The sequence below is a fragment of the Pseudophryne corroboree genome, chromosome 3 (genome assembly GCF_028390025.1).
Source record: "Pseudophryne corroboree isolate aPseCor3 chromosome 3, aPseCor3.hap2, whole genome shotgun sequence".
NCBI classification, from domain to species: Eukaryota; Metazoa; Chordata; class Amphibia; order Anura; family Myobatrachidae; genus Pseudophryne; species Pseudophryne corroboree.
Genome location: NC_086446.1, coordinates 78,971,695 through 78,989,397, shown reverse-complemented (window position 1 = coordinate 78,989,397; position 17,703 = coordinate 78,971,695). Strand labels below are relative to the sequence as shown.

The 17,703-nt window shown below is 48.0% G+C and overlaps 1 protein-coding gene across 4 annotated transcripts in view; it reads left to right on the top strand.

Annotated features, from left to right (window-relative positions):
- The window catches only part of LOC135054805 (NACHT, LRR and PYD domains-containing protein 12-like), a 211,884-nt gene extending 198,104 nt beyond the window's left edge, over window positions 1-13,780 (top strand). For all 4 annotated transcript variants that reach the window (XM_063958158.1, XM_063958160.1, XM_063958161.1 and 1 more), the window contains 2 exons: window positions 1,626-1,796; window positions 10,842-13,780. In XM_063958158.1, coding sequence (XP_063814228.1) covers window positions 1,626-1,796; window positions 10,842-11,001 — 331 coding nt within the window. In that variant the 3' untranslated portion in view covers window positions 11,002-13,780. The remainder of the gene's footprint in view (window positions 1-1,625; window positions 1,797-10,841) is intronic.
- The last annotated feature ends 3,923 nt before the right edge of the window (window positions 13,781-17,703 follow it).

The window sequence follows — 17,703 nt, the reverse complement described above, 5'->3', positions numbered from 1 at the left end:
CAGCTGAGGGCCATGACTTTCTTTCCAGATACTGGGGAAAAAGAAGTCAGGGTTGGTAGGAAGAATGGGGAGGGATGTTCAGGGAAAGGAGTGGGGTGAGTTGCTGAGGCTCTGTGGGATGTACTATCATGATGTATGGAGTCAATTTTGGATGTGAAGTACGTGGCAAAGTCAAGGGCAGAGAGTGAGAAGGGGAATTGAGGTGGGGGTGGGCAGATGAGGAAGTTGACTGTGGCCAAGAGACATTGGTGGTTAGAAGACTGGCTGGATATGAGGTTCTAGAAATATGACTATTTAGACAGGGATAGGTCAGCACTGTAGGATGAGAGCATAAAAAAAAGAGGAAGTCTTTCTTACAGCATGATTTCTTCCACTGTCACTCGGCGGTACATAAACATATTTGCAGATATGTGGTGCATTTGGTGTGCCAGATTTGAGGTGTTGATATAAGGAGACATTACCAGGCCTCACATCTATCTACCCTCATCTATAGTCATTACATCAGTAACATTATGAGCAACTACACCTACAGCCTGATAGCCGATATATACACCAACATTATATTTCCACCGGTCAATAGTAGTTACCAACCTGATGTCTCTATCACTGTTGAAAACTCGACAATCAACTCTACCCCACAAGCTCGCTGCCTAGGTGTCATCCACGACTCTGAACTGTCCTTTGTTCTCCACATTCAATCTGTCTCGAAATCATGTTACATGCATCTAAAAAACATATCCAAATATATGACCATTCCTTACATAAGACACTGCTAAAACTCGAACCAATGCTCTCATTATCTCCCGCATTGATTATTGCAATAGTCTCCTAACTGGTCTTCCCAAAACGAGACTCTCATCACTACAATCCATTCTGAATGCAGCTGTGAGGCTAATCTTCCTCGCTAGACGTTCATCGTCTGCAGATCCACTCTGTCAGTCCCTCCATTGGTTACCTGTATTCTACTGTATTCAATATAAAATACTTTTACTTACACACAAGGCCATTAACCAAACTACACCAATGTACATCACTTCGCTTATCTCAAAATATCTCCTAAACCGGACTTTCTTCGGGCTGCACCCACGCTGTGGAATGCCCTGCCATGCACAATAAGACTCTCCTCTAGTCTCCAAACCTTCAACTGTTCCCTGAAAACTCACCTCTTCAGGCAAGCGTATCAAATTCCAGAACTGCCCACATATTTTTCATAAACTTTCCTATCAAATTGCATCTACTCTGCACAGTCCACACATATCCTCACATGTCTTCTCGTTCTTCACTTTCCCTTCCTCCCGACCGCAGTTCATCATTGCTGTGTGACCATATCATACAGCCCACCAAGAACCTTTGCAATCTGGTGGACAACTATGCAATAGATAGAACCTATCCTTGTGTATCCATGCCTATTTCCCTATAGATTGTAAGCTTGCGAGCAGGGCCTTCCTACCTCTATGACTGTTTGTTATTACCCAGTTTTGTTATATCATTGTTATTTCCAATTGTAAAGCGCAACAGAATTTGCTGCGCTATATGAGAAACTGTTAATAAATAAATTGTATATACATTACACAGTGTTATTCTGTCACTAACTACAGTAATGTAGATCCCTCATCTCTCATCAGGTTATCGGGCTGTGCTATGAAATCCTCCTGCTGTGATCATCTCCGCTCAGTTATTACTACACACTGTTCTCTGACCAGACTGGACCTGTCACACAATGCTCTGGAGGACTCTGGAATAAGACTTCTGTGTGAGGGACTGAGACATCCAGCCTGTACCCTGCAGGATCTTATGTAAGTGTACTAGTGATTAGATAGTATACAGTACCAGTTCTCTCAGTACAGTACATAGACCACACAGGGCAAAGTCACAGACCCATAGGGGTAAATTTACTAAGGTGGGAGTTTTTTTTAGAACTGGAGATGTTGCTAATAGCAACCAATCAGATTCTACTTAATATTTATCTAACTTCTTTTACACAAGGGCTGGCCAAACCAATCCTCAAGATCTACCAACAGTTCCTGTTTTCCAGTGCTCCTGGAGATCTGTAGAATTGTCAGTTAGGAATGAATGCAGCACATCTTAATTAGTAATGACTACACCTGAGCACCAGCTAGGTGTTCTGGAAAATGTGAACTGTTGGTAGATCTTGAGGACTGGTTTGGCCAGCTCTGTTTTAGAAGATAATAGATAGCATCTGATTGGTTGCTATGGGCAACATCACCAGTTCTAAAAAAAACTCCCACCTTATTAAATTTACCTCATTGGTTATTGCTAGTTCCTTTTATATCACCTGTAAATATATATTTAACTTTTTCTGTTTATTAAGTTACTAGGTGATTCATCGCGCCCTACGGGCGCTCTTCACACCGTCGTAAGGGGCTACACCCCTGTGGGCTGAGGGATGGTGGAGGGGGAAGGAGGTGTTGGGCTTGTTGGAGTTGTGGGTGTGTGTGGCCGGGGGATTGGGGAGGGTATGTCCGAGGCTGCCATAGGTGGTGGAGTTCCACATGGGGTGTGTGGGTGGATGTTGAAGGGTATGGGGGGCTTTGTAGTGTTCATGGGAGGGGTGGAGAGTAGGGTAGGGGGAGGTTGATGGTTTTGTTGAGGTTTTGTGTGAGCTGCAGGGGTGGTGTCAAGTATGGGGCTACAGTGTTTGGTGGATGTTGTTGTGAGGTGTTGTGGGTGTTGGGCAGGTGTGTGTTGTGTGGATGTGGGGTAAAAGTGTACATGGTGTGTAGTTTGTATGTGAAACGGGGTGGGTGTAGTGAGGTGGAGGTGTGTGTGTTGGCGTTGCCCTGTGATTGAGGTATTGACTGTTTGTGGAGAGGGTTGTTGTAGGTGGTGCGTGTGGTGGATGTTTTGCGTTTGGCAGGGTGTGCATAGGTGCTTAGCGGGTTTTGTGGGTGTGGTGGGGAGGTTAGATGGGTTAGGGATTGAGGATGTATGTGTTAGGGAGTGTGAGGGTTGGCTTTGGATTGTTGATGGTGGTGAAGGTAATGTGTTTAGTGTGGTGGTGTGTGTGACTGTTAGTAGGTTTGGCCTGTGGCCCTGTAAGATGCTGGGGATGGTGAATGAGTGTGTATGGGCTGAACCGTGGATGGTGGCCGGTGACTGCGTATACAGGGGCAAGGGATGGTGTAGGTGGTGTAGTACTTGTTGCATTTGTATGTGGGGTACAAGGGGACAGGGGTGGGTGTTGGAACGTGGCATGGGTGGGGGAGTTGCACATGGGGAGTGTGGTGGGATGATGGAGGGTATTTGGGGTGGGGTGCTGTAAGAAGGGGGGGCGGGGAGTGGGTTAGGGGGATGGTGCATGGGGGAATGGTTGGGTGGTGTATGTGTGGATGGTGGATGTTAGGTATGGGGTTAGCTTGTTTGGGGGATGTGCTTGTGAGGTGCAGATGATGTGGTGGAGGTGGGTGAGGAGGAGATGCTGGTGGGGTTGTGTTGAGGGGTAGGGGTTTTTGAGTGGTGATTGTGTTTTATGATGTAGGTAGCGATAGCATGCAGAGAGGGATGGTGTTGTGTGCGGTGCATGTGGAAGATGGTTTTATGTGAAAGGGTCGTGTGGATGGGGGTGATGTTTTAGAGTGGTGGGTGGAAATGTGGTGTGTACATGATGTGAGTGGTGGAGGGTTTGCTATGGGGGGGTGGCAATCAGGGTGGGTGAAGGCAAAGTGTGTGTGTGAGGGAGGAAGGGCTGGTGGACAGGTAGGTTGAGAGGGGGTGCAGGGTGTGGCAAAGCCATGTGAAAGGTGGTGTTGGTGGGGGGGGAGGGTGTGGGTGGTGGTGTATGTGGGTTAAGGTTAGGGGTAAAGTTTGTATGTGATAGGTTTTGGGTGGCTTTGGGGTGCATTGTGGAGGGGGCTGAAGGGACTGTGGTTGGTGGAGTGTTTTGCGTTAAGGGGTACATGGATTGGGTGGGCTGTCCCGAAGAAGCTGTGGTTGGTGGCTGAGCAGAGTAAGGCTGTATGTGGTCCGGTGACTGTATACTTTGGGCTAGGGGTGGGGGTTTGGGGAGGGGGCGTGCGATGTTGCACTTGGTGGAGTTGTAGGTGTGGGGATAAGGGGCAGTGGGCGAAGGTGCCATGGCGAAGGAATGTCTGCATAGGGAGATCTGTGTAGGGTCGGGTGGTGTGTGCATGGGAGGGTGGGTGGTGAGTAGGTTAGGGGGACGTGGAAGGGTGTGTTGAGGTGCAAGGTGCGGGGTTTTGCCGAAAGGTGGTTGTTCGCTATTGGGCTTGGGTGGTAGATGGATGTGTTTGTGAGGCGTTGTGGTGTAATTGTAGTGGCGGGGTTTGTTGTGTGTTGTCGTTGTGGGTGTGGGAGGGTTGTGTTCATAGCTGTGAGGGTTACTGTTTGCAAAGTTGTTGTTGGTGGGTGGGGGTTTAGGGAGTATGATGAACTGTTGTTTTGGGATCTGGGGTGTGTTTGGAGGGTGCGTCTATTGTGTTTTTGTGGGAGCGGTGGGTGGATTGTTTGTGTGTGTGGCAAGGTGAAGTGGATGTGGTGTTAGAGTGTTTGTTGGGGGCAGAGGTGTGTTGTGTTAGCAGATGTTGGAGTTGGAATTGGGGTATTAGTGGCTTTAGGCTATGAGGGTAGTGTTGGGGGGTTTAAAAAAGGAAAGACCGCGCTGTAGCTGGGATTTAAGTATTTGAGCTGCCCTGAACAAGAAAATTGGATACTATTAATGTTAATATAGACAGGGCGCTTGTAACAATGTGTTATGTGTTTTGCAACAAGTGAATGTTGCCAATGCTGCAGTGCAATACCTGTAGATAAAAAAGGGGGGGGGGGGGGGTAGTTTAAATGTTAACAGCCCTTTTGCTTTTTTGTGGTCCTTGTGGTTTGTGAGGGTTCCGATATTGCCGTTTTCTTCCCGGTGTAGTCTCTGCATATAAGTCCAAAACCTAACTGTCCCTATGCTACCCACCTTGTTGTTACGTATGGTGGGACGTGGTCTTCTCTCCAGGCGGCTAGGTTCCCTCCTCCGCAAAGCCGCTTGTTTCAGCAGCGTCTCCCGCGTGCCCTGCTATGCCGTGCTGTGCGCTGTAGCAGCTCGGGATCCCGGCTGGGCTGGCGGCTTCTTCTGTGAGTTCTGTATGAAAGAGGACACTCGGACCGTAGTTCTGCTCCTATTAACATTAATAGTGTTGTGAGGTAGCTGGTGTTTTGATGGTTTGACCTAATTAGTTGGGTGCAGAGGGAGGGAGGTGGGTGTGTGATAGGGTTAGGGTGGTGTGTGGCTGGATTGTGGAGGGTGTTGAAGGGAATGTGTGTGGTGGAGTGTTTTTTTGTGAAGGGTACGTAGTTTGGGGTGTGTTTTTTTTTAAAATGCTGTGGGTAATGATTTATGGTCCTTGGGCAAGTGTGTGGAGAGGGGTCACTGCCTGTATATGTTTTTGCGTAGGGGTGAGGGATCGGGGGGGTGATAGGAGGTGTAGTGTGGGATGGAGTTGGGTGGCAGGGGGAGGGGGTTTGAAGTTGGCATGGGTGGAGGAGGTCCACATAGGATGGGTGGGTGGATGGTGGAGGGTTTTTGTGGGGTTTGTGGTGTGTGCATGGGAGGGGAGGGGTGGGGGGTGGCAGGATTAGTCTGATGGTTAAGGTTGTACTGTGGTTGTGTTGGATGGGTGTTGTATATGTGGTGGCTGGGTGGGCGGTATGGGTGTATTGCGGTTGTGGGATGGGCTTGCGGTGTGCGCGGTGGTGTTGACAAGGTGGTTGCGTAGGTGTGGGTTTGTTTGTTAAATGTAGTGTTGTGTGTGTTAGGGTTGTTTCCCCTAGTGGTGTGAAGGCGATGGGGGCAGGGGTGGTTGTTGTTGGGTGGTGGTATAGCAAAGATGGGTAAGGTGTTTTGTGTGTGTGTTGGGGGGAGGGGGAAAGGGCAGTGGAGGGTGCGTGCGTGTTGTTAGGAGTGTGGATGGTGAGTGTGTGTGTGGAGGCGGGGGGTGAGAGGAAAAAGGGGGGGAGAGGGAGGGGAAAGGGCAGTGGAGGGTGCGTGCGTGTTGTTAGGAGTGTGGAGGGTGAGTGTCTGCGTGTGTGGGGGGGAAAGTGGAGGGTGCGGGCGTGTTAGGAGTGTGGAGGGTGAGTGTGTGTGTGTAGGGGGGAGGGGAAAGTGAAGTGGAGGGTGCGGGTGTGTTGGTAGGAGTGTGGAGGGTGAGAGTGTGTGTAGGGGGGGAGGGGAAAGGGAAGTGGAGGGTGCGTGCGCGTTAGAAGTGTGGAGGGTGAGTGTGTGTGTGTGTGTGTGTGTGTGTAAGGTAGAAGTGGTTGCAGTGTATGTGGTGATAGGTGTTGGTATATGTGGGGCCATGAGGCTGCTACTTGTTTCCCCCCTTGTGATGGCAAGTGGTGGGATGGTTGATATGGGGGCACGCTGTATGTGAGTGGGTGGGTGAGGGCGCTGTCTGCACAACACAGAGTACCAGTAACACAGGCCATAGCTGTACATGCGGCATCACCCTGACAGCACGCCGCACCTGACTCTGTACCAGCGTTATCTCTGTCGCTGCTGCTGGCTCGGACCCGACGACCCCGCTGGATGTTTGGAAACAGACAGATTCGTGGGGTCGGAGGCAGCAGCGGCGAGAGAGATAACGCTGGTACAGAGTCAGGTGCGGCGTGCTGTCAGGGTGATGCCGCATGTACAGCTATGGCCTGTGTTACTGTTACTCCGTGTTGAGGACGGTGGGTCCCAGGCAGCGTGTCAGTGGCTGCATGTGGGATCAGGCGACGGGCTGGTGCGGAAGGAGGGGCGTGGGGTGCGGGTTTCAGTGGGCTCCCAGGCAGTATGTCCCGTCTGTGCCATCGGTGGCTGGATGCTCTACTCCCCCCACCGCCGGCCCCAATTCCTGGGTCACGCAGCGGGCTCTGCTCCCCCCACTGCGGGCCCCGATCTCCGGGTCACACAGGCGCAGCGGCCTCTGCTCCCCCCACGGCCGGCCCTAGGTCACACAGCCGCAGCAGCCTCCGCTCCCCCCACCAGCGGCCCTGTTCCCCACAATATCAGCCATCCCGTTCTCTCTCTCTCTATCCCCCCCCCCCCTCGATATCGGCCTTCCTCCCAAGATGGGGGAAGGGGAGGGGGGGGCGCTGCTGCTGGCTCATATATAAGCCACATATATTATTGTGTGGTTGATGGTGGTGAGGGCTGCGGGTGGTTGGGGAGGGTGTTGGTTGAAGGTTGCGCTGGGTGATGTGGGACTGGCGAGAGCACTGTCGCCCGCAGCCAGACAGGTGCGGGTGACGGGGCTGGTGTAGTGCAGGGGGCGCTGGTGTTGTCGTGAGGGAGGCTGGCGGGTCAGTGTCGGGCGGCTCCTGTAGACAGTGTCTGCAGCGGCAGTGGGGAGGGGGGGAGCGGTGTGTGCGGCCCTGTCGCCCGCAGTCAGACAGGTGCGGGTGACGGGGCTAGTGAAGTGCAGAGGGGGCTGGCGTCGTCGTGAGGGAGGCTGGCGGGTCAGTGTCGGGTGGCTCCTGCAGTGTGTGCAGTGGGGAGGAGGGGAGCGGTGTGTGCGGGCGGTGTGTGCGGGCTGGGTGTTAGCCGTGTGTGGCCGCGGCGCGGCTGCAATCTTACAGATGGTAGGGGGGGTTATCGGCGGCCTCAGTTGTGGCTATGTGTCCCGTCGTGGTGGGGAAGGTGGGTGTGCTAGGTTGTGGTGGGTGTTTGCAGGGGAGGTGTGGGGTGAAGCTGTGTGGGTGTCTATGCTTACCTGGCAGTGTGGGGCGTCAGTGCACTGCTGGCTTGTGGCAGGGAATGGTGGGTGGAATCTGTGGCTGGTGGTGCCTTCTGCTAGTGGTGTGTGGTGTGCTGACACTGGGACAGGTCAGGAGCTGCTAAGTCCGCCCAGGTCTGTGACTCCACCCAGCGTTAGAAATGCAGGCACAGGGTCACAGGGCTAATATATAGGAGATGGGTGGGGAGCCAGAAGACTGATCACTTGATTGGTGAATGTACAAGTGGCAAATATATACACTGTGCCTGTCTGTCCGGGGTCAAATGAATTATGGTGGTCATTCCGAGTTGTTCGCTCTGTATTTTTCTTTGCATCGCAGCGATTTTCCGCTAACTGCGCATGCGCAATGTCCGCACTGCGACTGCGCCAAGTAAATTTGCTATGCAGTTAGGTATTTTACTCACGGCTTTTTCATCGTTCTGGTGATCGTAATGTGATTGACAGGAAGTGGGTGTTTCTGGGCGGAAACTGGCCGTTTTATGGGTGTGTGCGAAAAAACGCTACAGTTTCCGGAAAAGACGCGAGAGTGGCTGGAGAAACGGGGGAGTGTCTGGGCGAACGCTGGATGTGTTTGTGACGTCAAACCAGGAACGACAAGCACTGAACTGATCGCAGACGCCGAGTAAGTCTGGAGCTACTCAGAAACTGCTAAGAGGTGTGTAATCGCAATATTGCGAATCCGTCGGTCGCAATTTTGATAAGCTAAGATTCACTCCCAGTAGGCGGAGACTTAGCGTGTGCAAAGCTGCTAAAAGCAGCTTGCGAGCGAACAACTCGGAATGAGGGCCTATATCCCTATGCAGGCAAAGTGAGAGGAAATAAAAGCGCCTGCAGCTCATGGAAGGTCAATATGAAGTCATATGATCTTTTACTGATTCGTAATATAAGGAGACATTATCTGGCCTCTCAACCACCTACCCTCATCTATATTCATTACATCAGTAACAATATTATCAATGACTACACATAGGGGTGGATTGGGGACTAAGGGGTCTATTTATTAAAATTATTTTTACTAAAATAATGTGAAAAGGTTGTGAAAACACCCTTTTTCACATTATTTTAGTATCACCTGAATGTATTAAAGGGCATTTGGAGCATACAAACCCTTTAAATCACTTTTGTTTAGTAACCCACATTGCATTCCTCATACTTATAATGGGAAATGTGATGTGGCCTGAGTTCACAAAAAAAAAATGTGAAAAAATACAGCAGTGTGCCCTGTGATAAACTCGCCAGCTCAGGCTGGCGAGTTCACAGGGCAGCACTGCGAAAAGCACCGTTTTGCCCAGCTTTCTCTGCCCCTGGCTGAGAAAGCTGAGCTGGGACCCGGCAGAGTGATCAGCTATGTGTGTCCGATGGACACACAAGCTGATCAATGTTTAAAAAACCCATACTCACCTGTCCAGGGAGCCGGTGTCCGCTGCTCCGGTGAGCGCTGCCGGGCGCCGGGTCCCCCATGTGCTGCAAAGTGACCCCGGTGCAGTAAAGTGACGCTGCAAAGCGACAGCATACTTTACAGCACCGGGGGTCACCGCAGCGCACAGGATCCGGCACCAGGCAGCCCAGCATAAGCAGCGCAGACCGGCTCCCTGGACTGGTGAGTATATTGATCTTCTTCTTGGGGGGGGGGGGGAGGGGGGGGAGTCCGCGTCAAACGGGGGGAGGCGCGACGGGGGGGGGGTCGTCCGGGCGGCGGCGGTATCGGCGATGTCGGCGGGGCGGTGCATGGCGAAAAATACCCCGATGATGCTGCTGCAGAGTATCATCGCAGTGACAGAGCTTGACCGCAAGCTCTGTCCCTGCATGCGATAATTGATACATCCCTCGATGTAGTAAATTATCACAGTGCGAGTTTGGGCGATTTTATCACCTGTCATCCGCATCGTGGATGCGGATGGTGATAAATAGGCCCCTTAAAGTGGTCCTGGAAAAATTTTAGGAAGTGGCCTCACACAGGCGGCACCAAATCAATCATAGACAGAGCCAGCAGCCTCACCCTAACTGTAACCTAACCTTAACCACAGTTTAATACTAACAGTACCATAAATGCACTCTAACCTTAACTGCAGCATAAAGTTAACCCTACAGCCAAACCCTAACCACAATCTAATCCTAACTCTACCATAACTGTTGCTTAACACTAACTGCAGCCTAATTCTAAATGCAATTGACTGTAATCTTAACCCTACACTGGCTGCTGCCTAACCATAAATGCTGATGATGGGGGGGGGGGGGGGATTTGGATCTGTGAGGGAAGAGTGAGCAGGAGAGCGAGGCTTGCGTGGAGGAGGGAAGGCAAAGGTGTCACAGATGGGGGGAATTTGGAGCTGTGAGGAGAGATAACAGGAAAGAGTAATCTGTCGGAGAGGGGCTGCCATGGATGGATAGGGCATTTGGAGCTGTTCGGGAAGAGAGAGCAGGAGTGGAGTACCTGTGTGGGCGATCTGTGGTGCTATGGATGGGGAGGGAGGAGGGGTGTTGTTGCTGTGAGGGGAGAGAAAGCTGAAGAACAGTACCTGTGTGGTGTGTGGGGAGGGTTAATACCCCTTTCACACCGCCAATGCCGTATCCCACCAAGGAATTGGAATCGGGTCTTTCCCGGGTGGGATCCGGCATTGGCCGCTGCTGCAGGCTTCCCCGACCCGGCAATAAGCTGGGCAGGTTGCCATAGCACTGGGGGCCGGAGCCGGCTGCGGGGCTGGGAGATGAGATCATCTCCGCGTCGCCTCTCTCTGCTGTAGTAAACGGGTCCCGGGACGCATCGACCCGGGAGCCCGTTTACGCAGCCACTGACCCGGTATTGAACCCGGGTTAAACACTGCTTTATTCCTGGGTTGACCCGCAATTTCGGATATGCCCCTTTCACACCGCACATCGACCCGTGTCGACCCAGCAATATGCCGGGTCGATACCGGGTTATTTGTGCGGTGTGAAAGGGGTATTAGGGTTGTCATGGATAGGGAGTAGTTAGGAGCTGTAAAGCATTGTATATATATATATATATTACACAGTGTTATTCTGTCAGTGATGACATCATGCTGAGTGTGAGGCTGGAAATGATAAGAAATGACCTAATGCAGATCTCTCCTCTCTCATCAGGTTATATAGCTGTGGTCTGACCTCCTCCTGCTGTGATGATCTCCGCTCTGTTATTACTACAAACCGCTCTCTGACCAGACTGGACCTGACAAAGAACAAGCTGCAGGGTGGTGTAGTAAAACTTCGGGGGGGTGTAAGGTCTCTGCAGCTTCTGGTGTAAGGTTATGGAGTTACATCCACTATATGTGTTACATTTGAAACTGTATTTCAACCTGCACTGAATGTGAGATATGTATTACCCGTATCTATACATTTGGTTTGTATATTGTTCATGGCATACTTGCCTATTCTCCCAAGAATGACCGGGAGGCTCCTCAAAATCGGATGGCACTCCCGACCTCCTGGTAGAGTGGTCAAGTCTCCTAGCTGGGTGCTGTAATTCCACACAATGCCCAGCAACCCCCCATGCCACTGTCTGTATTGGGCAGTCTGGGGGGTTCAGATGATGCGATTTGCACTGAATTACGTCTTCATGGCCCCCCCCCCCCTGTCTCTCAATGCCGGTAATCCCGGCATTGTGTTGCAGGGGACGGGGGCCACAGTGATGCAATCACGTGACCACGCCCCAGAGTTCCGCCCCTATGCCATGTCATTTACCCCCGCCACACACCCCTGTGCCAACCGGGCTGCCCCCTCCCACATGGGGCAGCCAGAATATCAGCAAGTATGAGTGGCTATATATGTAGGACCAGATTAACAATGGGGCAGAAGGAGGTCTAGGCCTCAACATTAAAAAAAAGCCCATCATCATGACAATATATGATCAACAGCCAACAGCTGGCCACACGGTCGTTCATAAATCATAAGTACTGTATTACAATTGTATTTCTATTTTCCTAATAAAATGATGCAACTTTTATACTTTTGCGTGTTTAGGGAGACTATGTGGTTGATATTGTAGGGGATGTACACACTCACATGGCGCTGGCCACACCCACACAGCACTGGTCACACCCACACAGCACTGGTAACAGAATTTCCCCTTCTCAATATAGGCCCTTGAATATCTTCAGCCTCAGGCTCATGCGAGCAGCATCTGTCCCCTCACAAATATTATCTACTGTAGCTCTTTTGTTGACATTACTGCTGGGTCTCTTATGAGATGTACTGTATTTCAATTTTCCATAGTTACTGCCAGCGGCGGCTCCTGTTTTGGATAAGGGGGCTGCCACTGCCGCTACCCATGCTGCAGAGGAGAGAGAGAGAGAAGCCCAAGCAGGCAGCCGGCCAGCCGGGTCCAGATGCATGTACAATGGATCTGGCAGGTGCTGGAACCAGCGCATGCACACAAGCAGCAATTTGACTGTGCATGCGCAAAACCCGGTTTCTATGGACTGCATCAGCTGCAGCCCATAGAAGCCAAATTGAGCTGACTATCAGGAAGGGATTGGCATCCTACTGGAAGCCTGCTCTCTGCTAATCACAGCCAGCCTGGTCTGGCAGTCCCAGACGGATTAGACACCTCCCAATGGGACTGCTTGTCCTGTGGGTAATTGGAAGGTAGCGCTTCCAATAGAAAGTCACTGCCAGTCACAGAGTAGCCACTGAAGTCACATAGTGACTGCAAAGGGCTCAGCTAAGGTCACTGAAGTGGCAGATTTTACTGGGGTGCTGCATAGGTAAAATCTGCCACTAGTTACTACCAGGGGCGTAGCCAGAAACGTGTGGGCCCCATAGCAACAATTTGAAAGGGCCCCTGTCACAATGCTTTTAGAGAGACACCTCTCCACAGCAGTTGTTCATTTTAACAACTGCCCTAATAGTGCCCTAGTTCATTTTCTGAACCACAGTAAAGCCTTATTTAATGTTATGCCCCATAGTCGTGCCCTATTTCATTTTGTGAACCATAGTAGTGCCCTAGTTCACATTATGTCACATTATAGAGCTGCCAATTCACATTATGACATAAGATATCTTCACCTCATATTCTGTCACATTACTCTTCCCAAGTTCATATTATGTAACATTATAATGCCCTCCCTTTCATTTTATACTATATTACAATGAGCAGGTACAGGGGCATACCTAGATATATTGCAGGCCCCAAGGCAAACGTTTATAAGGGCCCCTATGCATCACCCAATGGTAAAAAAATGTATCTAACACATGTAACTTTGGCAGGGAACATGGCCCCCCCTAAGCTCTGGGCCCCATAGCAGCTGCACTCCCTGCACCTATGGTAGCTACGCCCTTGGTTACTACTGTCACTGGGTGTGTTCTGTCTTTATCTGTTTAGCATTGGACATATTTAGAATGTGCTTATGTCAATTAACCACTTGTTACACCAGAGTTTTTACATTGGGAAATAGCTGCTCTGTATAAGGTGTAAGTAGCAGATTTCCCACTATCTGCCTTGGGTATATATATGAGGCGCTGGCGTTTCTATAATGGGTGCAGTGTGTGCGGTGCACACGGGCCCCTAAGTCCACAGGGGGCCCCCACTGCGCACGCTGCAACTATTTTTAAAATACTCACCCCTCCGGAGTCCAGCGCCGGCACCTGCAGCGCTGTTAAAACACTGTGAAAATGGCTCAGCTGCCATTTTCACAGAGTTCTGAGCATGCGCAGTAGAGAAATCTCAGGGAAAATGGCCGCCTCACCATTTTCCTGGAGATCTGCACATGTGCAGTAGAGAAATCTCTAGTGCTCAGACTCTTAGCACTGCTGGCATAGAGGAGGATACCTGAATGGAGGAGGCTGAAACCGGGCCTCCTCCTCTCTTAAAGCGCCCCTGACATGAGGTCCACAGGGAGGCACTCTTCTCTTCAACTACATGGATGTAATGACACAGGGACATTTCCCATCAGACATCACCCTATGATTCTCCTGTATAGGACTTAGATCTTTACACCTCTTTTTATGTTTTTAATAGTAAATATTTGTACAGGTCTGTGATATTGCTTCATTATTTGATGTTGATTAAACCATTATTTGCTTAACCTGCTCCCCATTTTTCATCTCCTTACCTTGTTTTTTTTACTTTCTGTGCCCATGATTTAAACACAATAAATATGTTGAGGAAAAAAGACAATGTGAATGTTGCTCGCTGCACGCTGCCACATTGTAATGAAGCTTCAGTTAATTAGTCAAATCTAAAATGCTGTGGAATGATGTCATGTAATTACACATATCACTCTTGTGATCAATGTAAGACATAAATATGGTATAGAAAGGGGTATTTGCTGTACAGTGTGGGGACACAGTACAACATGTATAACTGCTGGTATAATATGAGTGATATCTTGTATAATATATATAATATGACATTGGCGCAACTAATGATGTGACACATACATCACTTATAGACTTCAATGGGCCTGATGTAGATGTGGATGGAGTTGCTATCACTGCTGCTTCCCCCTCAACACCCTTAAAAATGACAGATATTCCGCTGCCATCCTGCGTCCCATGTCGCCGGACCCGTTGCTGCACCTAGTACTTTGCACCAACCACATCTGAATAACCCCCAGTGTGTGATTGATATCTCCTGCTATCTATATAAGATATGTATCAACAGCAGCACACTCTCATGTACCACAGACAAGAAAAAGTAAAATTACGTACATGAAGCAATTTTCCATTAAATATATTTATATACATTATCAAAACATCAGAAGACAATGTCATGATCAAAAATACAAAATAAAAGCCTACTGAATAATAAGCAGCTATTTAGAATATCCATAAGTAAATATGACCAGTGGAATTCCCAAGGAATCACCTATTTCTTATAGATATATAAATCCATCAAAACATTCTCAGCTGATTAGTTATCCTTGGAATTTTTCATTCCGGCAGTATTACTGGTCAGCTGTATAATCAGGCTACCGTGGACCGTGTATAGAATAACATATGGATAGTCCATTTAGCATATGATTAATTGAAATGATTCAAATACAAATTAGACACTGTTTTCCCTGACTGTTGGACGGTTTAGCACTCTATTGTCAGAGTGACGTAAATCACTACCATCTACTGCCACCACTTGTGAATAATTAAAGGGGTCACAGGTCCCCCAACACTTTTATATAACAATTGCATGTAGGTTTGGCAATACAAGCATCGCTACAGTCTGTGGTCCACCCCCTACTTTGGCAATTAATAACAATTTATAACATAGCCTAGCGGTCTAACAATCTCTTCAAAAGATTTGGGTTCTGGGAGCATACAGTATGTGATAGACTAACAAAGAAATGCTATATTTAAAATAAAATTAAAAAAAGGTACACTGCTTATTTAGAAAATAAAATAAATTTCAAATTAAAAAAAGACAAAAACTTACAAAGTTAATATGCAGCTAATCTGTCCTGGGAGAAACAGAAGGAAAATGCAGAGACTGCAGGTTGCAAACATCGGTGCCAAACATAGAACAAAAGGTGCTCATACATTTTATCAGCAGAGCATCACATCTTGCATTAGGTCACTTTAGGCCCTCCTGATTGGCTGGTTAATTAAATCTAAATGTTCATATAACTTTAAACTTAAATTCACATAATTACATACCCTCCAATATTTTACACATAAAAATCGGTACAAATTCGAAAAGGGGGCGTGGCCACACCCCTTTTCCTATACTTTCAATGGAAGTTTGGAGAGCCAAAAATCGGTACAGACCATAAAAAAAAGGTACTGTACCTGCCAAAAATGTACAGTTGGAGGGTATGTAATTAGGCATAATATCCCATGCAAATGGATTACCTAGAATATGGGGTGTTCATATTACTCTGCTATTTTAGCTACAAAATGACTATAAATATGATACACTGTGAGGTGGGATTAGCTAGATAATGCATAGGTTTGAAACAATGCTTCTTATGGGCCCTACACATTTGGCGAGAACACTGAACGATATGAATTTTCTCATTCTTTAATGAACGAGAACTTGTTCATATCTTTCAGTGTGTATGCACCAACGATGAATGATGCGCGGCCCCACGCTCTTACATCGTTGGTGCCAAGTCGCTTACCCGCGCTCGTTCATCGTTGGTACCAGGTCACTTATACATACAGGCCAATATGGACAATCTCATCCATATTGGCATGCATTGCTATGGGGCCGGGTGACGGTGGGAGTGAAGAAACGTCACTCCCCCCATCACTCACCCCCCGCCGCCGGGTCGGCCTTATCGGCTGTCGTGCACCTCGGCGGCACATCGCCGTATGTGTAGGGCCTATTAGAGATTTGCAACTCGCACTCCACCTGCGAATTCACCTCAGATATGTTTATGTTTTACACACTATACTACTATGGACATACAATGTCAAGTATTCAACAATATCAAAGATGACATGACTTTAATCTGTTGTAGGTACCAATGTGTGAATCCGAGTACACTTGTGCTTCAATTACCTCCTATTGGGTGCTTCTATAGCTGCAAAAGAGACAAAAAAACGATGTCCTTTCAGGTAAATTGTCTCTTCCTGTAGCCCAGCCACCATGAGTTCATCAGCATTCAAATGAAGCTTGGCCTGGCTCTGACTTCAATTACCTTTGAAGTAAGGACATGACTTTGCAAGGCCTGACTTAGCATTCCCCATGCTAATGATAACCTTACAGTGCTAACAAAAGCTATTTGGTATCGGTCTTATCTTTCAGATTACAAGCTACGATCCTGAGTCCTAGCATTTGTCACTGTATTGATAAGTGTGCGGCAGATTCATAACTCAGTTTTAAAAGAAACATAACTTATAAAACTCTAATACTGATATTCTATCTGTGATATCTAGATTCTTCACATTGATAGATCAAATTTGAATGAAGTCAATCATCTTTTATATATATATATATATATATATATATATATATATATATATACTGTAAGAGACAGTGTAATTTTTTAATGCATACCAATCTTCAAGACACAAAGTCCAGATGTCGATGTTTAAGTCTGTCATAGACCATTATCAAGACAGTCAGCAATGCAGCATGGTAATATCAGCATCCATCAGGGCAGAGTATTAACTTATCACTTTACCTGGAGCTCCCATTTGTAGTCACCATTCCCATGTGCTAAACACATCCAGAAGTATGGATCGGAAGTGCCGTGCATTCCACCTGCTTGGAACACAAGGTACACGACCAGAAGTAGTGCTACTGCGTTTAGAACATCAACAAAAACATCCTAACAGCAAGCGAAAATGCTGCTGTATATCTTAAAATACCCAAACGGCCACCAATATTTAAGTATAACTCACCAATCTATATAAATATTTAAGTATAACTCACCAATCTATATAAAGCCCCAGAAGTTAAGAAGCTCTGAGTTCGTCAGGCTGACCCACAGTCATTTCAACCAGCTTTATTAAACCGGACACTCTAAGGTCCCTAATACAAAATCAACAAATACTATGTGACAAAGGCCATCTAGTTGCTAGGGATGGAAATTACAGCCAGGTGCTCCAGTCAGTTTCTCATCTATTACTGTATTATAAGTACAAAAATGCAACCTAGTACATTATATCCTACAAATTATTTTTTAGAAATTGTTTTTTAAAATGTATGTAAAAAAAATTGATATAACAGATTCAAAAGCCCAAAAATTAACCCATACCAAAAAAAACACAAAAAAAAAATCAAAAAGCCGAAAAATCTCTATCCAAGACCAGGCAAAAATCTATTTTAGAAATACATTCAGGCCTCTTGGGGCCACTTTATCCAGAGTTTAGATCCATCTTGCCTCCTTTTTACATAAGCACAGTTCTCTGTTGCCACCTCTGGGAGGTATGGGGACCTAAGTCAATGGTCCAACATCTCAAAAGATGAAACTTGGTGTCCTGCATGGAGGAAACGGATGGCCACCGGTTTATCAGACTTTCCCATTAATAAAGCTTTATGGACAGTATAAAGTGATAAATTACTACT